Source organism: Sardina pilchardus, chromosome 18 (genome assembly GCF_963854185.1).
Source record: "Sardina pilchardus chromosome 18, fSarPil1.1, whole genome shotgun sequence".
NCBI lineage: Eukaryota > Metazoa > Chordata > Actinopteri > Clupeiformes > Clupeidae > Sardina > Sardina pilchardus.
Window position 1 is genome coordinate 13057041 of NC_085011.1, and position 22720 is coordinate 13079760.

General features: G+C 42.2%; 3 protein-coding genes across 4 annotated transcripts in view; all 3 read left to right on the forward strand.

Annotated features, from left to right (window-relative positions):
* The window catches only part of LOC134064260 (probable JmjC domain-containing histone demethylation protein 2C), an 88530-nt gene extending 82304 nt beyond the window's left edge, over positions 1-6226 (forward strand). For both annotated transcript variants that reach the window (XM_062520120.1, XM_062520121.1), the window contains 4 exons: positions 1576-1715; positions 2138-2359; positions 3190-3321; positions 5229-6226. In XM_062520120.1, the coding sequence (XP_062376104.1) occupies positions 1576-1715; positions 2138-2359; positions 3190-3321; positions 5229-5414 (680 nt within the window). In that variant the 3' untranslated portion in view covers positions 5415-6226. The remainder of the gene's footprint in view (positions 1-1575; positions 1716-2137; positions 2360-3189; positions 3322-5228) is intronic.
* Positions 6227-10691: 4465 nt separating this feature from the next.
* LOC134064261 (1-phosphatidylinositol phosphodiesterase-like) lies at positions 10692-12028 on the forward strand. Its single transcript, XM_062520122.1, has 2 exons — positions 10692-10776; positions 11091-12028. The coding sequence occupies exons 1-2, from the start codon at positions 10733-10735 to the stop codon at positions 11956-11958; spliced, it is 912 nt and encodes a 303-aa protein (XP_062376106.1). The 5' UTR covers positions 10692-10732; the 3' UTR covers positions 11959-12028.
* A 4344-nt stretch (positions 12029-16372) lies between these two features.
* On the forward strand, positions 16373-19102 carry LOC134064262 (mucosal pentraxin-like). The gene is made up of 4 exons (XM_062520124.1): positions 16373-16410; positions 16592-16663; positions 18034-18136; positions 18446-19102. Exons 2-4 carry the CDS (start codon positions 16606-16608, stop codon positions 18960-18962), a joined length of 678 nt encoding a protein of 225 aa, XP_062376108.1. The 5' UTR covers positions 16373-16410; positions 16592-16605; the 3' UTR covers positions 18963-19102.
* The last annotated feature ends 3618 nt before the right edge of the window (positions 19103-22720 follow it).

A 22720-nucleotide genomic window follows, 5' to 3' on the forward strand; every position in this document is an offset into this window, starting at 1 on the left:
TGTGTGTCTCCCCTGGGTAAGAGCTTGGTCCAGTGGGAACTGAAATTGTGTGTGTGTGTGTGTGTGTGTGTGTGTGTGTGTGTGTGTGTGTGTGTGTGTGTGTGTATGTGTGTGTGTGTGTGTGTGTGTGTGTGTGTGTGTGTGTGTGTGCTGTTATTGTTTGTGTTTGTGTTTGGGAGGGGGTATTTAACTACATTAGTTGCACTACCCAGTGCATTAAAGGGTTACACTGACAGGTTAAAAAAATGACAGTGTTCAGCGGCTGAGCCGAGCAGCAAAAGTGGGTCAGGCTGCAGTTGGAAACAACACCTCCTCAGCCAGCCCTGCCTCTCTGGAGCGCACACACACACACACACACACACCATGAAAAAAACATCAGTGTGGCATGGCTTTTTTTTAAGACTGAAATTTTGACAAGGTGACCGGGTTGTGTGTGTGTGTGTGTGTATGTGCGCGCGTGTGTGTGCCTGTGTGTGGATGTGGGTGTTAGGTTGCATATATGTGTGTGTATTTGAGAGTTGATGTATGCACGTGTTTTGGTGTGTGTGTGTGTGTGAGTGTGAGTGTGTGTGTGTGTGTGTGAGAGAGAGTGTGTGTGTGGTTTGTGTGCGTGTGTGTGTGTAGGGGCACTATGCCAGGTTTTTTGCCTATAGTCTAGGAAAGGATTAAATATAGTTTTCCCTTCCATTTTCCGATGAAATAACTCTTTTTAAACGACTGACTGGTTAGACCTCAGCCTTACTAAATGAGTTTCACAGCGCTCAGAGACAGAGACAAACACCCATGTAGCTAGTCCTGTATTGTTGCTGGTGTGTGGCGTGTGTATGTTGCATTTCCGAGCGATAGCCTGTTTAAGTCCTGTATTAGTGTTTGTGTGTAGTGTGTGTATGCTGCATTTCTGAGCGATAGCCTGTTTAAGTCCTAGCTATCAGCATTGATTATTGAAAATAAGGGAGGTTTCCTGGGTTTCTCACCCCAAATCCGGGGAAAGGTGAAAAGTCCTCTTTATGTTGCTCTCCGTCTGCTAACAGCAAGAATTCAGACTACAAACCTTGCTGCACTAACTACTCGATGTGTGGAGCTATATAGCTTGACTTGGCTTACAGATTGGGCGTCAAATGGTGTTCTCACACAAACCACGCCATTGTCTAAAATAGGCTTTACTACTAACTTAAATCACTTTAATGTCACCCTTCAAACAAGCAAAAACGATACGTTCGCTGGAAGAGGCAGGAGGGTAGCAACAGGATAACAGTCCAGAGACAGGTCCGATGTTAGGGTTAATGTTGTGAGAGTATTGAAATACGGGATATTTAAGTCCTGTGTTGGTGTGTGAGTGTGTGGTGTGTGTACGCTGCATTTCTGAGGGATAGCCTGTTTAAGTGTATTTACTCTGCTATGGGCCCTGCATCAGAGCTTCAGCAGCCTTTTGGAGTTTGAAGTGAGCTTGCTGGCACCTGTGGCTGTGTTTATACAAGTGTGTAATGTTTATCTTATCCTTGTCTGTGTGTGTGTGTGTGTGTGTGTGTCTGTGTGTGTGTGTGTGTGTGTGTGTGTGTGTGCGCGCGCCTGCAGCTGTGCTGAAGCGTTTGGAGCGCGAGGATCTGGAGGAGAGCGTGCGGAGGAGGCTGCGGGAGCCTACGGAGACGCCGGGAGCGCTGTGGCACGTCTACATGAGCAAAGACCTCCACAGGGTGCAGGAGTTCCTACGCAAGGTGAGGCTCCAGGCCGCCCTCGTCACCAGCACGGCCAGCCCAGGCAGGGGACACCAGGGGTGGGGGAGGGGAGGGGGGCAGGCTGAGCTGAGCTGACAGGCTTTAGTGCTAATACCAGACCAGACCCTGAGTGACCCTATAGGTGTGTGTGTGTGTGTGTGTGTGTGTGTGTGTGTGTGTTTGTGTCTGTCTGTCTGTGTGTGTGTATCCTAAGCATGGCAGACCTTAGGGTATTATATTCTGAGAGGGATTTCTGTGTGTGAGTGTGTGTGTGTGTGTGTGTGTGTGTGTGTGTGTATGTAGTCACGAGTGGCCAGTGTATGTGTATGTGTTTACAAGTGTGTGTGTGTGTGTGTGTGTGAGCTTGTGGGTGGAGTCTCAAGGGGCCTATTGTAAGACTGTGCATGTGTGTGTGTGTGTAGGTGTGGCGCGAGGGCGGCGGTCAGAAGAGCGCGAGCGCGGTGGGCGCGGGCGGCGAGGCGGAGGGCGAGGCGGACGGGGAGGCGGAGCCGCTGCGCGAGGGCAGCTGCTACCTGAGTCCCGCGCTGCGCCAGCGGCTCCAGCAGGAGCAGGCCGTGCGCTGCCGCACCATCGTCCAGTTCCACGGAGACGCCGTCCTCCTGCCCGCCGGGGCCATGCACCAGGTGCGCCACTTCTCCTACGCTCCCTCCCTCCCTCCCTCCCTCCATCCTTTCTTTCTTTCTTTTTCCTGGCCTTCTTTTTCTTTCTTTCATTCTTGCGTTCTCTATCTGACCCCGTCTCTGTCCCCATCACTCTTGTCTCCTGGGAGACGGTTGCTGTGGTTAGAACCCTCGGCTCGGGACAAGGCTCCATTTTCCCAAAAAAACATTTTTCCAAAAACCTTTTCTGCATCTTTGAACTATTTCACTTTCCATGTTGAACACTCACCAAGGGAGGTTTTCTCAACTCACTCTTCTCGTTGATACCCTTTTACTCTGCTCTTCTCTTCTCTTCTCTTCTCTTCTCTTCTCTTCTCTTCTCTTCTCTTCTCTGCTCTTCTCTTCTCTTCTCTTCTCTTCTCTGCTCTGCTCTGCTCTGCTCTTCTCTTCTCTTCTCTTCTTTTCTCCTCTCTCCTCTTCTCTTCTCTCCTTCTCAGGTGTTCTCGCTCTAATCTCCTCTCATCTCTCACTCTCTCTTTCTCCCACTTTCCTTTTGTTTACTCACTTTCTCTTCTTGTCATCCTTCTCTCTCTTTATCTCTCACCTGCTCTGCTTCTGCTCCTATCAACTCCCTCACTCTCAGACTGTTATCGCACCGCTCTCCTAGCATCTCTATATTAAATCCACTCCACTCCTCCTCCTCCTCCCTTCCCCCGCCCTTCCTCCTCTGGATGAGATAGAAGATCACGATAACTGTTGGATGCTTCGTCTCACTTGATGCAGGAGGGGACCGACCCGACGGCATTGAAAAGATACAGATATGGATATTTGCAACATATCGCTTTCCTTTGCAGGTGCTGAACCTACACAGCTGTGTCCAGGTGTCGACGGACTTCGTCTCGGCCGAGCACGCTCACAACTCCTACTACCTGACCCAGGAGCTGCGCACCTCGAAAGACCTGATGAACTTTGAAGACAAACTACAGGTAGGCCTGACACCAGACATACCACAGCAGACATGTCATGGAAACATCTCCATAGGTGTCTGGTTTGGAAGACGTGGAAAGGCTTTAATTCTGAGGCACAATCCATTTTTCACACTCATGTTGTAGTGGTTGAAATTGGCAAAGAAGCATGAACAGTTGCTTTTTTTTGAGCGAGACGAATTTCCGAATGAGTGAGGACTTGTTGTCTCATTGACACTTTAAAGATGATATATACTAATCTGTCTTTTATTTGTGCTAACTGTATATCTGTGACTGCACTGTGAACTGGTGGCTTTGGCTTGTGGCTAGTGTTTGTTTTTGACTCTGCACTGCATATACTGAAATTCATTTCACGGTCATCCTAGCTGCACATTAGTATGCCTAGCATGGTACATGGCCCACATTAATTCAGCCCTGTGTTTGTGTGTGTGTGTGTGTGTGTGTGTGTGTGTGTGTGTGTGTGTGTGTGTGAGTGTGAGTGTGAGTGTGTGTCTGTGTAGATGAGATTGTGTGTGTCGGTGTCTACACACACAACACACACACACACACACACACACACACACACTAATATTTACTGCTGCAGAGCATAGCACAGACATCTCTGTCCCTGAACTTGTGTGTGTGTGTCTGTGCCATGTATTCCAGAGTAGTAGAAAAAGATGATTCATTCTCCATTTCTCCTCTCCTTTGAAATGTGGAGAGATGGAGGGGAGGGGAGAGGCGGGGCGGCGGAGGATGGGAGAAGGAGGGATGCACTGACAGGGAAAAAAGACGAGAAGGAGAATTGAAGAATAGGAGAAAAGGAGAAAGAACACAGTGAGAAAAAAAAGGCACAGACAGAGAAAGACAGAATGGGACAGAGGGAAAGGAGGAAACGGGACGATAGGACACACAACGATGTGTGTGTGTGTGTGTGTGTGTGTGTGTGTGTCTTTGTCTGAATGTGCGTGTGTGTGTGTGTGTGTGTGTGTGTGTGTGCGTGTGTTGTTATGCTACCCACCGGAGTGTTATTTCAGAAGAGAATGGATGTTGCAGGCAGTGGTAATTACTGTTCTTTCACAAAGCAAGGGTCATTTTCACCTGTGTACAGTGGCCACTGTCTGTGTGTGTGTGTGTGTGTCTGTGTTTATATGTGTGTGTGTGTGTGTGTGTGTGTGTGTGTGTGTGTGTCTGTGTGTGTGTGTGTGTGTGTGTGAGTGATAAAGAGAGAGAGAGAGAATGTGTGTCCACTGCAGACAGCTGGTTGTAACATTGCGTCTGTGAGAGAGACGGGCAGCATGAAGTCTGTGGCCTTTACATGGAGCCAAATGAATCTCATGAAACTTTCATGATGATTATGTCCCTCTGATGTCACACGCTATATAATGATTCACAGAGAGAGAAATTGAAAGAGAGAGAGAGAGGGGCACAGAGAGAGAGAGAGAGATGGGAGGAATGGAGAGAGAGAGAGAGAGAAAGAGAGAGAGAGAGAGAGAGCAGGTCTGCTCATCACTCCCCTCCACTAGTACAGCACCAGTATCAGTAAAGACCCGTTGACAATCTAACGTCAAGATAAAAAAGTGAAGGTGCCATTTGGCAGGAGGTTCTGTCTTTTATCAGAACTGCCACAGGTTGTTTATCCCCAGTCGGTTCTAAATGAAAAAAAAAAACCTCTTGTGTGGCACTGTAGATAGGCAAGCAAATGGTAAGAGGTGTCAGAGGCACCCTAATTTTTCTGGTATATGGAGTGATAGAAAATGTTTAGCTAAAAATAAATTAACTACGCCAAGATGTGTAACTGAAGAGTCAATCTACAGTCAGTCATTCTTATCATAGGTATTGCAGGCAAAAAGGCCCTGATAATCCTGTATGGTTTTTCTATGGTACCTCCTCAATGACGCTACATCTTTATTGTTTCTGGTGGACAGGTGAAGAACATCCTTTACCACTCAGTGAAGGACGCCATTGCTGCGCTGAAGAGAAGTTCTGAAGAGACCGACGCTAAGAGCACTCTGCCAGAGAAGAAGGAGAAGGAGGAGAAGAGAGAGGAGGAGAAGAAAGCAAAGGAGGAGAAGGAGGAGGAGGAGGAGAAGAAAGAGAAGGAGGCCTCCTGACGCTCCGTCCCAACTCGGACTCTCCTGCGGGAGGGGTGAGCCGGCAGCCAGCCTGGTGGCGAGCGAGCGTGCACGTGAGGGCGGGACTGTCGTCCGTGCACACGCACGCGCAGAGCAGGCTCTTCCGACAGGAAGCAGCGCGTCTCTCTGCTGCAGCAGCCGAGTCTGGTATCCAGACAGGCAGCACGCAGAAGGGCCCCGCCAGACCCCAGCCAGACCTCAGCCAGACCCCAGCCAGAGCCGGACAACTCCAGCGCATCTCTCTCTCTCTCTCCAGTGATCTGACTGTCTATAGAAATGTACAGTATGTAAAACAAGAAAACATTAAAAAAAATATATTTACTATTTATTTGGAGAGGGCATCTTAGAAATCTCTTCTATGTGTTCTCGCAGTCGTGGGTTTGGATTGTTTTTGCCTGACGGACATGAGACATCGGACAGTGAGACACTCACGGAGTCCGGTCCACCACATGACAGACAGCTATCGCTAAATTGTTCTCTGCATAAAGTCATTATATTGATGCTGATGTTAAATTATTTAGTTTGCAGGACTTCACTGTGCAATGGGAGAAAACTTCAAAAGAGGTTGTAATTTATTGAGGTTGAATGTGTGTTTAAAAAAAAATTATATGTGGTGACATTTTGACAAAAAAAGTCATGTAAATATGAAAGTATATATATATGCATACATTGGATAATGTATTTTTCTATAACATGCTTTGTTTTGGATTTGTTTTAAAATGTGTTTCTGTGCTTTGTACATTTAAGTCAAAAAGCTGTTTTACATTTTCCATTAAAAATGGATTTATCAAAATCTGAGAATGCATTTTGTTTCTGTTTTGATTTGAAAGAATTCATTCTGGAATCTGTGTCTTTTAAGTGTATGTACAATTTCAGTTCCAGTTGCTCCTTTCTACTCCAATTTTTAAGCATGAAAATATATTTTAAGTGTGGTTGTTGAAATCTGAACATTGTAGTACTGTAGCACAAAAAGCCTCTCAAGTTTGCTTCAGAATTTAAACATTGTGTAATAGTGCCACCTAGTGATAACAAAAAATATTGCATTTGGTGCAAAACAAACCTTTCACATCATCGTAAGAAATCTCAAAAATATATTCTCCCTGTACTTTTTATAAAACAAAAAAACATAGGGTATCATACATTCCCACCTGGTCCTTACAGATATTTGAAGTCATTAGGTTGCAGAATTATATTTGACAAATGACCAGAAATCGGACTTCTGGAATTGCTGTTATCGGTAGTTCTTGTCCACCATTTGCACGCTCAGCCATCTGCTGCTGTGTCTTGTCACCCAGAACCTCCTCCTGGAGACGGAGCCTTTGTGGTTCTCTGTGGCACTCCAGAATTGGGCTGCACATTCGGCCTCCTCCTTCCTGTCTCCAGCCTCTGGCCTCGACTCCTTCTCCCCCTTTCCATTAAGTCCTTCTGAAGCTGAACATAATGGGGGAGCATTTCATTAAATTCACTGCTGAATCACGTTGATGTTTTAAATGTGAGCTCACATTTTACATGGCCCACTTATCGCTCCGAGCTCAAGTTGGTTCTGGTGTCGCAGGTTACTTCTTAGGCCCACTGTGAGTAGGCCTGATGTCTTCTACTCACCCAGTCCAGTCCACTTTATCCAGGAGACTAGAAAGTACAGCTTGTACAAGCTCAATCTTTTGAGATTAAGCATTAGTCTGGGAAGTCTGCGTTGTATTTTTACCGCACAAGAAGCGAGATCAATGGGCATCGTTCAAATGACTACTCTTGGATAGTTCTTCAACCAATCTGACCAATGATCCGGATGCACCATGTTGATAAGCCAGTTTGTGATTGGTTCCCACAAATTTGTAACGGAAGCTGGAAAGATAAACATGCAGGATTCCAGCCTGAGCTGCAGGGTGAAATCTAATCACTGGCAGATTGGACTGAGTTTACCCAGTCTAGGATGCCCCTGCTCTGATGGAGCTCGGCAGATCGTTCCATCATGAAGGGGACCACCGATGAAAATCTGGATTGCCATGTGAGTGGGGGCGGGCAGCAGTGCCAGACTATGTTCCTAGGAGGAGTGCAGCGGCCGAGGGGTATAGCATAAGTTTTTATGAGAGTGCTTAACTGGTAGACCCACCAATCACTTTGTATGCAAGAATTAGTGACTTGAATTTGATGCAGGAGTTCAGTGAACAGTGGGGTAACGTGCCCTTTTTGGTTGATTGAAATTGAAAACGAGACGGGACACACAGCATTCTGTATGGACAAACCCCTCACTGTATTTGAGGAAGGCAGTCAGCACACTGCAGTGGGAGCAGAGTGTCTTGCTCTGTGAGGTGTTTATAGCTAGAATTTGAGTGGTTTTGAGAGTGCCTGAGCACAACTTGGAGGTATCAAACATGTTCGATATTTACAATGCGATTTATAAGCGATTGGGTAGTGTTTTGCCTGTGGATTGCTTGTCTTAGAATTGTTTCTAAATCCTCACATAAACAGTTCACAAAATTAAAGTTAATTTTATTAAGCAAACTTAAGTGCAGTTAAAGTAGAAGAACTTTATGTAGTAAGTTTACTAGTACATATGTATACTTGTATAACTAGTTTTACTGGTACAAATGTACACTTGTATAACTAGTTTTACTGGTACAAATGTATACTTGTAAATGTACTATTTTTACACACACCGATAGTGTAGGCTGGCATGCATGCACTTTTGGGGTTCAGTGTCTTGCTCAAGGACAACTACTAATACTCACTGGCAACCTTTCAGTTGCTGGATGACTCCTCTACTTCCTGGGCCACTGCCGCCCACAGCTGTATATACTTCTAGTTAAATAACTTTTATACAGCTATACTTTGAGGACTTCACATCAAGATTTTTCTCATTTCAAAGTTAGGTTTAGGGTTAGTATTAAGGTTAGGGGTGTAAGTGACTACCAAATTGGCTGAAATGGGGGATAAAATCTGATGCAAATTGATGAAAAAGGAAACGTATGAACAGGGCCTAATTTTGGAGAAAAAAAAACACTTTTGAAATATGGAACATAGGGCTCAGGACTCAGAGAACGGCTGAATGAACTGGAGAAAGGTAAAAAAAATCAATTGTTTAACTCAAGGGGAGGTGGAAAATGTGCGTAATTCCCCAAATGGTGGAATGTCCCTTTAAAAGATTGAGCTTAGTGTGGTGATAGTCAGACTAGGTCTTTGGAGCTGTACTCAAAATCCACTTTTCTTGAGCCATTTTTCCTATGGGAAAATGATATGGGGATTTTGAATTAACACACCTCGTTAAACTCTTGTGGGGACGAATAAGTCTGAAATGCAGACGTTTTGCTCAACACACTTCTGCCCTCTGCTTTCAAGTGGGTACCTTGGTACGCCAAGACGGCAAACTTAGATTTTTGCTACCCCGGAGCTAACTTGCAATGCAACTTGCCATAGTTAGCTTCAATTAACACCCGGATCTCCTTAAATGGGCAAAGATGGCAGTTTTGACTGTTTTTTGTAGGCATCCATGTGGACTTGTCCAACAATTTTAATGTGATTTGAAAAAAGATTAAATCCAAGGCACTCGTATCCAAAAATGTATAAAAAGCATTTATTTTACATGGCTATGTCACATTAAAAAAACATAAACTGGGCAGCAACCCAACCCATGCATAGCAGCACAGATAAGGGTATGCTGCTCGAGCAAACAATTTTCTCTTACAGTAAAAGGTTAGCTAATCACAAACACCTGGATAACACAGGTAATGACTTCTCAATAGGTAATGAATTCCCAGGTAAACAATACAAGAAAAGGCCACAATGTGGCCATATCCCTTAGGTTAGGACGCCAATGAATACAAGAGTCAGAATCCCATTTAATCCCAATGGTCACAATAGTGACCAATTTTTTCTTCCTCTGGAGGATCTGGTATTGTTTCTGTTGGGTTTGGTTGACAAATCTGACTTAAAATGGAAAAAGTAGACTGTCTTGATTAAATTGTATAAAGATCGTGTGACAAGTGTGTAACGTCAACTTTACTTCCTGTTTGCACCTGTGAAGGAGAATGTCTTCCTTATAGCTCTATAAAAGAAGGTGATTAGAATATCTTAATGGAAAGAAAACACTATCATATTTGGAATACTCTAGAAGCAGTCTGCTACTGATGTATGATGAGAATTACACTCCTGTTTATATATTTTGCTTAGGAGAGGCACAATTGTGACTGCTAGCATTTCATTTCAGCAATTTATGTAAACTGTTTAAATACAGTTTAAAACTAGAAAGCTTCTCCTTGACCACCAGAAATACCTGAGCTCTAGCTATATTTGTCAAGTAAGTGTACTGTATGTATGTTTGTTTGTTTGTTTGCTTGTTTGTTTAGTCTGGGAGAAAATGGTCCATGTTCTGAGTAAAACACTTCAATCACTTCCTGTTGATCTAACCCTGCGGTTCATGGTTTCTAGATGATGTTACTTTTGTTACAAGTTGTTTTAGATAAAAAGGAAGAACAAATTCTTCGGACTTCTCTTTGCTCTTTCTACTGGGTGATCTCTGACCGATACTGTACTGTACGTCTCTCTTCCTGTATGCCATGCCAATACTCTGCTATAGTTGATAAACTACTTGGTAATTGTTTGAGGTGGAGTTCTAAATCACATGACTAATTCTTGTTACCGTTGCTTCCTATTGTTGATACATGTGCAAATCTTGGACGGCCAACGCAATTCTCATCCGTGAGAAGCGCATTGTGCCCTCTCCCTGTCAGTGGTGAGCCCGACTTGATCTCCTGTTGCGGTTAAACCTTTAATATGGTAATGATAGGCTGATATCACCTACGTTTAGGGCTCTTATCAACACAACCAGAACGTCCATAACTGCTCATTTCCTATACAAGCCTCCGTTTTTTTTTTCAAATCTTTTTTTTTATCCTAGCTGAACAAATATGTGGCCAGGTCTCATGTGATTGACCTTCACTTTAAGGTTATTTAATATTTAATTTTCCTTGGACACACCCTTTTTTCAAACACTGTATAATACTGGTGTGAGCACAATCTTACAGCATAATTCAAAGCTCTGTTTGCCTTCAGTCGTACATTGAGAAGGTAAGTCATGTTAAAGTAGTATTTGACGTTAATCATTTAATATGTTGAGCTACTGTATTATGGGCCAACAGCTATAAGCAAGATATTTTGTGTTCAACAAAGTATTAAAGAAAGTAAAAATAAAAAGTTGGCTTCCATTTACATTGATGTTGTGGCTGCATAGCCTATTTGAATTTGTTTAATTTTAACCAATTAAGCTGTGAGTAACCTGGATTTGTGTGCAAACTCCAGATATGAGCTACGTCATGTGGAAGGTTCTTTTTGCCTCATTGCTCATGTAAGTATAGACCTAACGAATGATGGAGGTATGTGAATTATATTCGGTAGATTACAAACATACATGAGTTGAATGAGAAATTACAAAAAACAGAACTATAATTCTATTATTGTTCTTATTGCAATTAATGTTAGAATTCACAGTTAATAGTTGCTGTTAGTTGGTGTGTGGACAAAATCAAGATAAGCTTATCACTATTGGAAATTCACAGTTCCTTATCAAACAATCTCTTCCAGAAACACCTTCCAGTCCTTGAGGTGTGAGTGCTCCAGGATCCTAGAAAAAAACAATTAACCCAGTGTTTGATTTCACAGGACATTTGAGCACATGAGCTGCACTGAGGAGTCGGACCAATCATTTAATGACGCCTCAGTGCTCACACTACCACAATCATATCGCGTTGACTGGATGAGATCCATCGACGACAACAAGTTGATCTCTGACATCACCATCCCTGGCACCCATGACACCATGGCCGTTCACGGTGGCCCAGCTGCAGAATGCCAGGCCTGGTCACTGGCAGACCAGCTCAGGGCAGGCATACGCTATCTGGATCTCCGCGTTTTTGCCTTTGACCACAAGCTCTACATCATGCATGGCATTATTTACCAGCACACGACCTTTACTGAGGTGCTGAGCACTCTTCGGGACTTTCTTAAGGAGTACACGAGTGAAGTTGTTTTTGTGAGGGTAAAACCAGATGGCAAACTGTTTCATAAAGATGAGGTTCAGGGGTTGGTTGAAAAGCTCATTGCTGATGATGAAGATTTCTGGGTAGAAGCAGCCATACCGAGAATGGGTGAGGTTAGAGGCAAGATTGTGTTCCTGCAGAAAGACAGCTTCAAGTTAGGTATTCCAATTCTGGGCACTGACAAGAAGGATGACTATGAGGTTACCCACGTTCATGAGAAAGAGAGTATGATTGAGGCACATTTGAAAGAGGCTGAGGGAGACTGTGGTGGCGGGGATTATGTTGTCCTGTCTTACTCCAGTGGGACTGGCATTGGCACACTGGAGGGCATGTTTTTAACACCGAAAAGAATCGCTGAGAAAATTGATCCTTGGTTCTACGGCTATCTGAATAAGCTTCATCCAGAAAAGGGATCCTGTTTTGGCATCATTGCTATGGATTTTCCTGGCTTTGACCTCATACAAACTGTGATTGACCTTAATCAATTTTAGATGTTATACCTATGAATGTGAAATCACTAATCAAATGTATGCAGAAAATAATGTTAATATACATCAAAAGACTGCATTGTTGTCTGCACATGTTGCACAAATAACAAATCTATTTGCATGATTTTAAACTGTGATATCCTTTCAATCAAATATCCTTATCCAATAAAGTGATAATTGAGAGCACTCATGGAATATGATTTAAACAAATCAACTGTTGTTTATTCAGGGAAAATTGACTGAGCATCAAGCTATTCTACAACATTTCCCCGAGTTTACAAAACAAAAAGAATTATGTGCTGGACAGAGTGCCGTGACTCACCAGCATACCAAAGACAGATGAAGAAACAAATAAAAAAAATAGGCTTAATAAACAGCATGGATTATGTATTATAATAATAAAATAAAAATAATGGGTTGAGTTGAGTGGTGTGTAACCCAGCACACTTATTCAAAAATAATTAGACAAACTAGATGTGCTTCATGGCATCCATGTGGAATCTATGGGTGTGTGTGTGTGTGTGTGTGTGTGTGTGTGTGTGTGTGTGTGTGTGTGTGTGTGTGTGTGTGTGTATGTGTGTGTGTGTGTGTGTGTGTGTGTGAGTGTGTGTGAGTGAGTGTGTGTCATTCTTGACCAGCAACCCTTTGCTCAAAAGCACCATCTGCAGGTGAATGGGTGTACAGTCACTAAATGTACACAAATTGATTTATTTTATAGCCCCCCATGGATAAAATTCCACAAAACTTGGCATGGTCCCAGAGGATGTCAAGAAGATAGGGGCGATTACAGCAATATATATTGCATTTTCCTTTTTTACCATGGGGGTGCAAATCACAAATGACTGGTTATTTTTTGGGTTTCGGGGGGGCCAACGCGTGGGTGGAGTGGCCCCCGGGGACCAAACATTTTTTTTCCGTAAAAGTCTACTGGGGCTACATGCCCACCAAGTTTCATGTGCCCCGGTGCTACGGTGTCCCGGGAGTCGTTGACCAAAAATTCAGGAAGTAGATGACGGAAGAAAAAAAAAACACTAGCTACGCTAGCGGCTGTCATAACTATCAGATATGTTGGACCTACTGGACTTAAAAGAACCCCCACATGCTGTTTGTAGCATTACTGTTACCCCCACATTTGAGAGAGATGCAGTGGAAAGTGACTGTGATAGTGATGGTTCAGACAGGGAAAGACACCATAAAGATGTAGGGTCTGGGAACTCACCATGGCAGGGCTCAATCAGAGGGGTAGGATAAACGGTTGCCTTTCAATTTCCCTTTCCATGCAATGATAGCTCTCCAACCACTCATTTTCTAGTTTTCAAGTAGCAGGATGGGGAATTTATGCTTAACGGTCACAACTTATGAGGTTGCAGGTCAGTTGTCATTATATTAAGCCCGCCCACTCTATACACGATGTGATTGGCCCGATAGAAGATTCATTTTTCCAGCTCGCGAGCCAGCTCGCAAGTTGCTAGACTACCCTGGCGTCACATTACAATTACATTTGCTGCCACTAGGGTGCGCCTCGATTTCTAGGCTACCATTTGCCAGCAAGGTTGCTGAATGGCAAAGCGGAGGTGACATTTCAAGGGGATGGCTTTGACATTTCTGACAAACAGCTGGTGTGCCCCCCGACACCCCCACTGCCCAATCCAGGTCCTACCACACAGGAGGTATACCTCCCACTTCAGATCCTACCACACATACCCCCCCTCTCCTCCTCACCGGGCTGATACCACTCCAGGTCTATCCACTCCATCTGTGTTAAATGAGTTCCCAAAACACAGTAACAATCAGAGAGCTAGCTATTGAAAACAATAGGACAGGGTTTTGAAAAGATCCAAATGCCAGCTGCATCAACAGCAGCAGAGTACATCAAACAAACCAATCCTGATCTGCTTGAATGTTTTTGCTGATGTATCCTCCCACCCTCAGGGAACTCCCAATTGATATGTCAAATGCATACTATACAGACCAAAGGCTAATGCTTGACCTAATGTTAATGCTTCATAGATGAACTGCTGACTTTCTTTCGGTCCAGTTGTGTGCCACGGCGGCACGTTTTGGTCAATAGACCCTGATGTCTACAACGAAGCCATCTCCAATGCAGTGAGAAGGAATAGGTTTGATGAAATAATGGCTTCAACTCATGTGGTGGATAACTCAAGGGCCACAAACGACCCTTTCTACAAAATGCGACCCATATTCACTGCACTAAATTAATCTTTCAAAGTTATGCCATACTCCAAATGGCTGTCAGTTGATGAAAGTATGGTCCCCTATTATGTCAGGCACAGTTGCAATCAGTTCATCAAGGGCAAGCCAATCCGATTTGGCTATATCTGTGGAGTCTTGCATCACCTCCAGGGCACATGTATCAAATGAAACCCTACTGTGGAGGGCACACTCATCTTCCGGATACAGGCCTTGGAAAGGGCCCAAATGTTGTTCTGGGTCTTGCTGAACAGGCTGAGGTACATCCTGGGTGCCACTTTGTGCATGACCACCTTTTTAGAAGTTTAGAAAGAAATAATAAGTGCTTCGAGGTATCCAGAAGATTAAGGGGTAACACTTTGCGGTAAGGGTACATGAATCATCATGAATTCATACATGAATTCATTCATGATTTATGCATTACTTAATGGATTAATACCTCATGAATCATCAGGAATTGACATGAGTTCACCTTATGTAATTCATGACATCATGCATGAACATCGCATCAACTAAAGCATTAAGTATGGTGGCTACATCATTATGAACTATGGTTTATTAAGCATGATCATGATGATTTATTTTTCTCATGAAGTATCTTGCTCCGCCCTTAATGATCTTTGGTTTGGTGTACAAAAGAATTCACTGGAAGCTCCTTCCTGCTGAATGGGCCACACCTTTTCCACATCAGAATGGATAACAGTCAGGGTCGTCTGTTCTCCATGTTTGCATTAATTGTCTTCCACAATGCAATTTCTGCCTCATGTCACTTGAAAGCTAAGATATCAGCTAAATAAGTAGGGCAAATTGATAAGCTAAAATTCCAATAAACCTCACCCTGTTTGCCTTAGCATACAGTACATAAATCATTTTCAGCTATACCAACCAGGAAGAGGGTCATTGTTGATTGCTATAACAGTGGACAGAAACACTAAAACATAACCCAGCACACAACTTGCAGGCAAATCATTGGCTGTTTTTAATCAGTAAAGTTACGTTAAAGTGTAAAATGAATACATGTAAGTGTCATACTCAGACTGTATATTGGCGTCACTGTTGTGGTCAATGGTCAAAGATATCAAACAGTAAAGTGCAAACAAGATTGGGTTTGGCCAAATTAATATTTCCTTCACTGGAACTTCCTTCTAGTACTCTCTAGTACTCAATCTTCAGAATTGTTTTGGAATCCTAATGTACATTGGCACTGTGCTCATTGAAGTTATATGGGTGCCAACCCAGATTTTTAACATTCAGAATTTTTTGAAGTTATGAAAGTTGTCTTTTTAAAACCTTTGAATATATCCAATGTTTTAAGGTGACTGACTGTCCTATTTCCTGAAGAAGGATATAATGGCCCTTTGTAATTGTGTTCACGCATAATGTGCCTGGAATGGATCTTATGGGAATTTAACATAGGGCTGTGAATATTTATGACCCCTGTATTTTAAGGAAGAACATTTATTTATGATACATTATTAATTTACAAAGAAAATGTGTGTCCTTAAAGGTTGGAAATGTCCTCTTTTTTTTTACTTAAGGCATTAAGATATATCCAAAAGACGATTTTATATTCCTCTTATCAGTCAACTTTAGCGTGGGTTCAAAAACTCATGAGCCTGACTCTATCTGTACATATTGTTCACCCTACATAGCGATACCTATAGTCTGCAATACATATAAAGTTACTGGCTGCTATAATATACACACATATATTTCACTTATATTACTCTAAAACACCTTCTGTAAAAAAAACTGTATACACTGCACTACACATCCTGCCCTGCCTATGCACCACCTGTCTATACTTTGTATGTCACATTTAATTTCACTTTTCTGCTTTTTTGCTTTTTTGCAGGTCTGGTTAGATGCAAACTGCATTTCATTGCCTTTGTACTTGTACTACAATAAAGTTCAATCGAATCTAATGTAATGTAATCTACCATGTCTCTCACAGTTTCTCAGACCTGTTTATGAAAAGAAAAAAGTCAAGCAGAGCCTTTTGAAGTAATGATCAACAGCACCAGGACTTTCTTCCTGTAAAGGCTGGGTTTCTTTTTATTTTAATTGCTCAATATTTCCAAATCCATTGTTCTTAAATAATACAGCTCAGACCTGTCCTCTGACCACTCCCCTTGATGGTAGGTTTATAAGGCAGTGCTGACCCTGGAGTTTAGCAGAAGCTTCCCAGACAGACAGAAGTGAGTCACAGTGTCACAGTGCCGTCTTAACTGTCATAGAGAGAGCGTAAGTGTGAACTATTTTTTCATACTACAAAGACAATAGTTTCAGTTAATTTAAAAGTGCAGTATCTGTATTAAAGTAGAACTTATACTGTAAGTAGATATTAGTTGCATAAAAAGTAGTGCACATTTGATTTAAGGGAGTTTTGAAGAAATCTTTCCCTAAAAATAGAATTTATTTTCAGATTTCTGTTGAAGGATGAAGACACTTCTTATTGCAAGCATCCTTTTCACAGCCTGCTGTGCTGTTCCTCAAGGTAAGGTGGAAAAAATAAGCTACTTCTATTACCAAATGTTTGACAATGATATCAAGACTGACATATACCTTAATATTTCTGACAATCACAATAATCCTCTTGAGCCATCGCACATCGCTGTATGTGAAAGAATACCTGAAAAGAGCAGATGTACATATTGGTCATTATTTCTGAGAAATTCTTCTCCACGCTTCCTCCCCTGTAGCACTTGATCAGTAGGCTACTCTTTTTCAGTTCAACTAGGGTAGTGCTTAACTCCTAGCTATTACAAATCATTGTCAATTAGAATATGTTGTTTACAAGGCTGTATCATTTCCTATTTGATGTGATCATCATCATGTAAACAATATTCAAACCAAAACAATTGGACCCTAGACTAATCCAATCCATTCCACCTTATTTATATAGCACAATTTAAACAAACACAAGGTTTCCAAGGTGCTGTACACCACAAAATGAGGACAACAGACAACGATCAGAAACACACGGTCACTGCAAAGGGTCTTTATGGGCATAATGTTCAGAAGCATCGTTATTCTGTTTCTTAATCATGGGTGGGTGTGTTTTTGGCCGTAACATCCTTTAAACTATAGGGTTTCTCAACAGGGGCATTCATAAAAGCTAGGGGGGCACTGAGGGCATTACAACTTAGTTTGTGCAGTGGTCATTTATTTAAAATGTAAAACTTTCATGCTTTTCAAATCTCGTCAGTGCAAAAATAGTTTCCCTGAAATTAGGCATAGCATGTTTTCATTCTTGAGTTTATAACCCTTCTATCATCTCAGCTACATCTCAGCATACTGTCTATGCTCATCTACCGTCATGATCTCTTCTTCAGTGACACTGATAAACAGTGCCCAAGTTTGCGGTTAACAGTTCAACTTTTGTCTATTGCCATTGCTTGTGTGTGATGCCAATGATACACGCTCTTGTATACGGAATAAATAATTTCATATTACCTGATAACCGAGCTAGCTAGCTAGCTAACGTTAGCACAGTGAACGGAGATTGAATGGGAACGGTTAGTGGAGCCCCTCAATGATGACTTGGAATCATTGTTTCTTATTTTGATCCGTTTGTTTGATCCCACACACACACATAAAAACACAAACACACGCCATTACCCACACATTTACAAGTGAACATACAAGCACATGAACACACACACACACAAATGCAATGGAAACAAATTGACAAAAAAGGATTAATTTTTGAGGAGAGAATGTGCAGGAAAACAGCGGTTTTATTTTGCACCGCTTTGCGGTACATCTAGTTACATTCTGTTTTTATTCACATTTGTTATACAACATCTTGCTGTATATGTATTCTTAAAACACCTGAAAAGTTCCTTCTCACTGTTATCCAAACAGATCTGTCAGGTAAAATGTTTACATTTCCTGCGGAATCCAGTATTGCACATGTCAGACTCCTCCCTTCAGGAAATAACTTCGCCTCTGTGACAGTCTGCCTCAGGTTGGTCTTGGTGCTCTACAGTATAGCTATGCATGATTGACAGGATATGCAGTCTTACTTTCTCTTTATTTCATATACCATACCATGTAACCTATAGGCTATTGTCTCTTATCAAGCTGCCACTCACAATAGATTGGATCCAACAGTACTACAAAATCCATCTACATGGAACAATGGCATGACATCTTGAATCCAACAGTGCACAACAAAATTTGGGCTGTCAATCAATTAAAAAATGTAACCTAACAGTACACTACAAAATCCATCCATATAGCTACATGAAACAACAGCACTGTTCTTCTTTTACAGGTTCCTCACCGACCTTACTCGAGACCACTCTCTTTTTTCAGCAGCATCCACTGCCAATAGCAATGACTTCTTAATCTACAAGGCAGCAAGCAAACGTTTTGACGTGTACACACGTGGCAAAGTCTCTCAATTTAATGGCCTACCAGACGAGCCAAACACCTGGTACTCCATCTGCACCACCTGGGATTCCAACTCTGGATTGGCTCAGGTCTGGATCAACGGGAATCCAAGTACCAGGAAGATCGGATTCAAGGGGAATCTGGATGGAAAGCTAAACATAGTGCTGGGACAAGAGCAGGACTCAGTGGGTGGAGGGTTTAATGCAAAGATGTCATTTGTAGGGATGATCACTGATGTCCATATGTGGGACTATGTCCTTTCTACTTGTGAGATCGAGCGGTTTGCTAACGACCTGAACTTCACCCCTGGTAATGTCATCAACTGGAGAGCCCTTGATTTCACCATCGTTGGAGATGTTGTCATTGAAGACAGTCAGACAAAGCGCTGTTTTCATTAGTGATGATAAATAAATGAGTAAACAAAACTCAGCATTACTGCACAAATTCTATATTGAACACTGTTCCAGAAAATGTTTTCTGCAATCGAAATCATCAGCATATTTTATGTATATCAATTATTTTTTGTAACCTCTTTCAAAAATGTATCTGATTAAAACATCATCTATAGGCCTATAAAAAAAAGGGCGGGCTTGTAACTATTTTAATTTTTGATTTCAATTTAATTTCACTTATAGAGCGCCAAAACATTACACATGTCTCATGGCGCTTTACAGAGTGTTAGACATTCAGAGAGTAACAGGGGCGAGGAAAAACTCCCTAGAATTGGAGATACATATAGGAAGAAATCTCGGACAGATCCACGACTCAAGGGCCCAACCCATCTGCCTGTCAGTCACAGTACAGTATGGTCATTTTTAGTATCAGAAAGTTCAAATAGTTCAGTGTATAGGGAATAAATTGTCCATAGGGATTAGTAATTTCCGGAAGGTAATGGGTCGCTAGGATGTGTGGGCCAGGAATTCGGGCAAAGGGACCACAGCAGGCGATGGTAGGGCAGTCAAAGGGATGGGACTTCAGGTGTGATGAGGGCCAGGCACAAAGATGGCTGATGACTTGTAATGGTTTGCCTCACAGATGAGGTATAGGGGAAAAAGAAAGAGAAATAAAGTGGGTTAGTATTATAGTTATGATGGTTAGTATTAATAATCATATCAATGGTGATATAAAATGTTATACTATAGAGAGAAAAAGGCAGAGAGGGAGAGGGAAGTAGAGGGAGTTGAATGACAGGACAGAGAGAGGAAGGAAGAGGGAGAGTAGAGAGAGACAGAGGGAAAGGGGAGAAGAGGAGTCGTACGGCGTGACACTTGAAAAGTCCATGACAGCGCTATTCTATAGCAGCATAACTAAGGCATGGTGGAGGGTAGTCAGCACCAGCACAGGCTTGGTCAGTGGCCACCATGTGACGCATGACTGGGGCACCAGTCATACAAGCCCACAGCAGAGGTGATCCATTCGAATAAAACCCTGAGGTGGTTGAAGTTCCACACTGCACCATATACTATGGGAAGCACTAGGTATGTTTTAAGTCTAGACTTGAAAATAGAGAGGGTGTCTGCTAATCAAATTGAGGGAGGGAGATTATTTCAGAGGAGGGGTGCGCAATAACAAAAAGCTCTGCCTCCTATTGTCGTTTTTGAAATTCTTGGAATTACAAAGAGTCCAGTATGTTGTGATCGTAAAGGTCTAGGTGGATTATATGGGACTAGAACATCTTTAATATATTCGGGTGCCCTGCCATTTATGGCTTTGTGCGTTAGAAGTACTGTAAGTAACCAGTGTAGAGATGCTAGGATGGGGGAAATATGTTCATATTTTTTCAGCTGCGTTTTGTATTTAGCTGTAAGCTTTTTAAACAGGTATTACTGCAGTCGGCGTTTAGTAACCTACAGTAAGTCTAACCTGGAAGTGACAAAAGCGTGGATTAATTTTTCAGCGTCTGGTAAGGATAAGATAGATAGATAGATAGATAGATAGATAGATAGATAGGTAGATACTTTATTGATCCCCAAGGGGAAATTCAAGCACTTCCTTATCTCTGAAATGTTCCTTAAATGAAGTTTTGGTGATCTGTTTTATGTAATTATTTAGTGAAAGTTTTTGATCAATTACAACTCCTAGATTTTTAACACTGGATGAGGTCAACCTGTAACCTGTGATGAGGATAGGATTGGTAGCTTTTTAGTGGTTATCACCACTAAATCATTATCATTACTTCACTAATGAAGTGCATCACTCCCTAAAATAAATAGCATTTTAGGTGCATATCCATGCATTTTCCACAATTTCCGCCTAAACTATACATATTATTTAATGCCCTGTGCCATCAGAGAACATTACAGACACAAAAGACAGAAATTGAAATACTCTCAGGACTCCAAGGATTCAAAAAAATGTATGCTTTACCCATGCTACTTCATTGAGGGATGTAGGACAAATTTACGCCAAAATTCCATATGCCAAGTGTAATGACATGAGTGGAGTGTAAATGTAACATTTTGGCTACAGCTACATCAGGTAGCCTACAGTGGGTACGGGTTGAGAATGCACCTTCTCCCGCGGGACTCCCGAAGAGATCCCGCAGTGCGTCAAGCCGATTTTTTTCGAGGCTAAGGCAATGTACCCAAACAACCACCAGGTGGCAGAAAGTTTCAACTGCATTTAATGATGAAGACCGCATATCCGTCAATAGTCGACTCCTTAATCTCATTGAATCATTAAAATGAAGGTGATGACTGGCGAAATTATTCAAACGACACTTCAATGAACCATTGTTGAAATGAATGAAAATGGTTATAGAAATCGCCTACAGCCAGCGTTATAAGAAATATATAAGTAATAGTTAAAGTCTTCTTCCGTATTAAACAGATAGCCTACGGGACGCTCTTTGTTCCGTAGGCTATTTTAAGGAACTACTCAATGCACACACACTGGGTAAACTGGCGCGCTACAAACATTAAAATGTCAAATCATATTTATTTCTCTTTGTCGCCATGATATTGGGGGAAACGCGGAGAGGTGAGATGGTCAGTCCTCGTATTTGTTCTTCGCGTTTCGTTATAAGAAATATATAAGTAATAGTTAAAGTCTTCTTCTGTATTAAACAGATAGCCTACGGGACGCTCTTTGTTCCGTATTTTAAGGAACTACTCAATTCACACACACTGGGTAAACTGGCGCGCTACAAACATTAAAATGTCAAATCATATTTATTTCTCTTTGTCGCCATGATATTGGGGGAAACGCGGAGAGGCGAGATGGTCAGTCCTCGTATTTTTTCTTCGCGTTTCGTTACAAGAAATATATAAGTAATAGTTAAAGTCTTCTTCTGTATTAAACAGATAGCCTACGGGACGCTCTTTGTTCCGTATTTTAAGGAACTACTCAATGCACACACACTGGGTAAACTGGCGCGCTACAAACATTAAAATGTCAAATCATATGTATTTCTCTTTGTCGCCATGATATTGGGGGAAACGCGGAGAGGCGAGATGGTCAGTCCTCGTATTTTTTCTTCGCGTTTCGTTACAAGAAATATATAAGTAATAGTTAAAGTCTTCTTCTGTATTAAACAGATAGCCTACGGGACGCTCTTTGTTCCGTATTTTAAGGAACTACTCAATGCACACACACTGGGTAAACTGGCGCGCTACAAACATTAAAATGTCAAATCATATGTATTTCTCTTTGTCGCCATGATATTGGGGGAAACGCGGAGAGGCGAGATGGTCAGTCCTCGCATTTTTTCTTCGCGTTTCGTTACAAGAAATATATAAGTAATAGTTAAAGTCTTCTTCTGTATTAAACAGATAGCCTACGGGACGCTCTTTGTTCCGTATTTTAAGGAACTACTCAATGCACACACACTGGGTAAACTGGCGCGCTGCAAACATTAAAATGTCAAATCATATTTATTTCTTTGTCGCCATGGTAGGCCTATTGGGGGAAACGCGGAGAGGCGAGATGGTCAGTCCTCGTATTTTTTCTTCGCATTTCGTCATAAGAATATATAAGTAATAGTTAAAGTCTTCTTCTGTATTCTCTGCCACATTCGACAACAGCATTCAAGTTCCTTCTCAGCACGATGACGTGACTTTGCTTGCTGTTGGCCCAGAACAACATGCTCGAATTCACCAACAGAGTCGCGGCAACGTTGGTAGATACGGATGCCTGCTCTTCAGAGCCATCACCACAA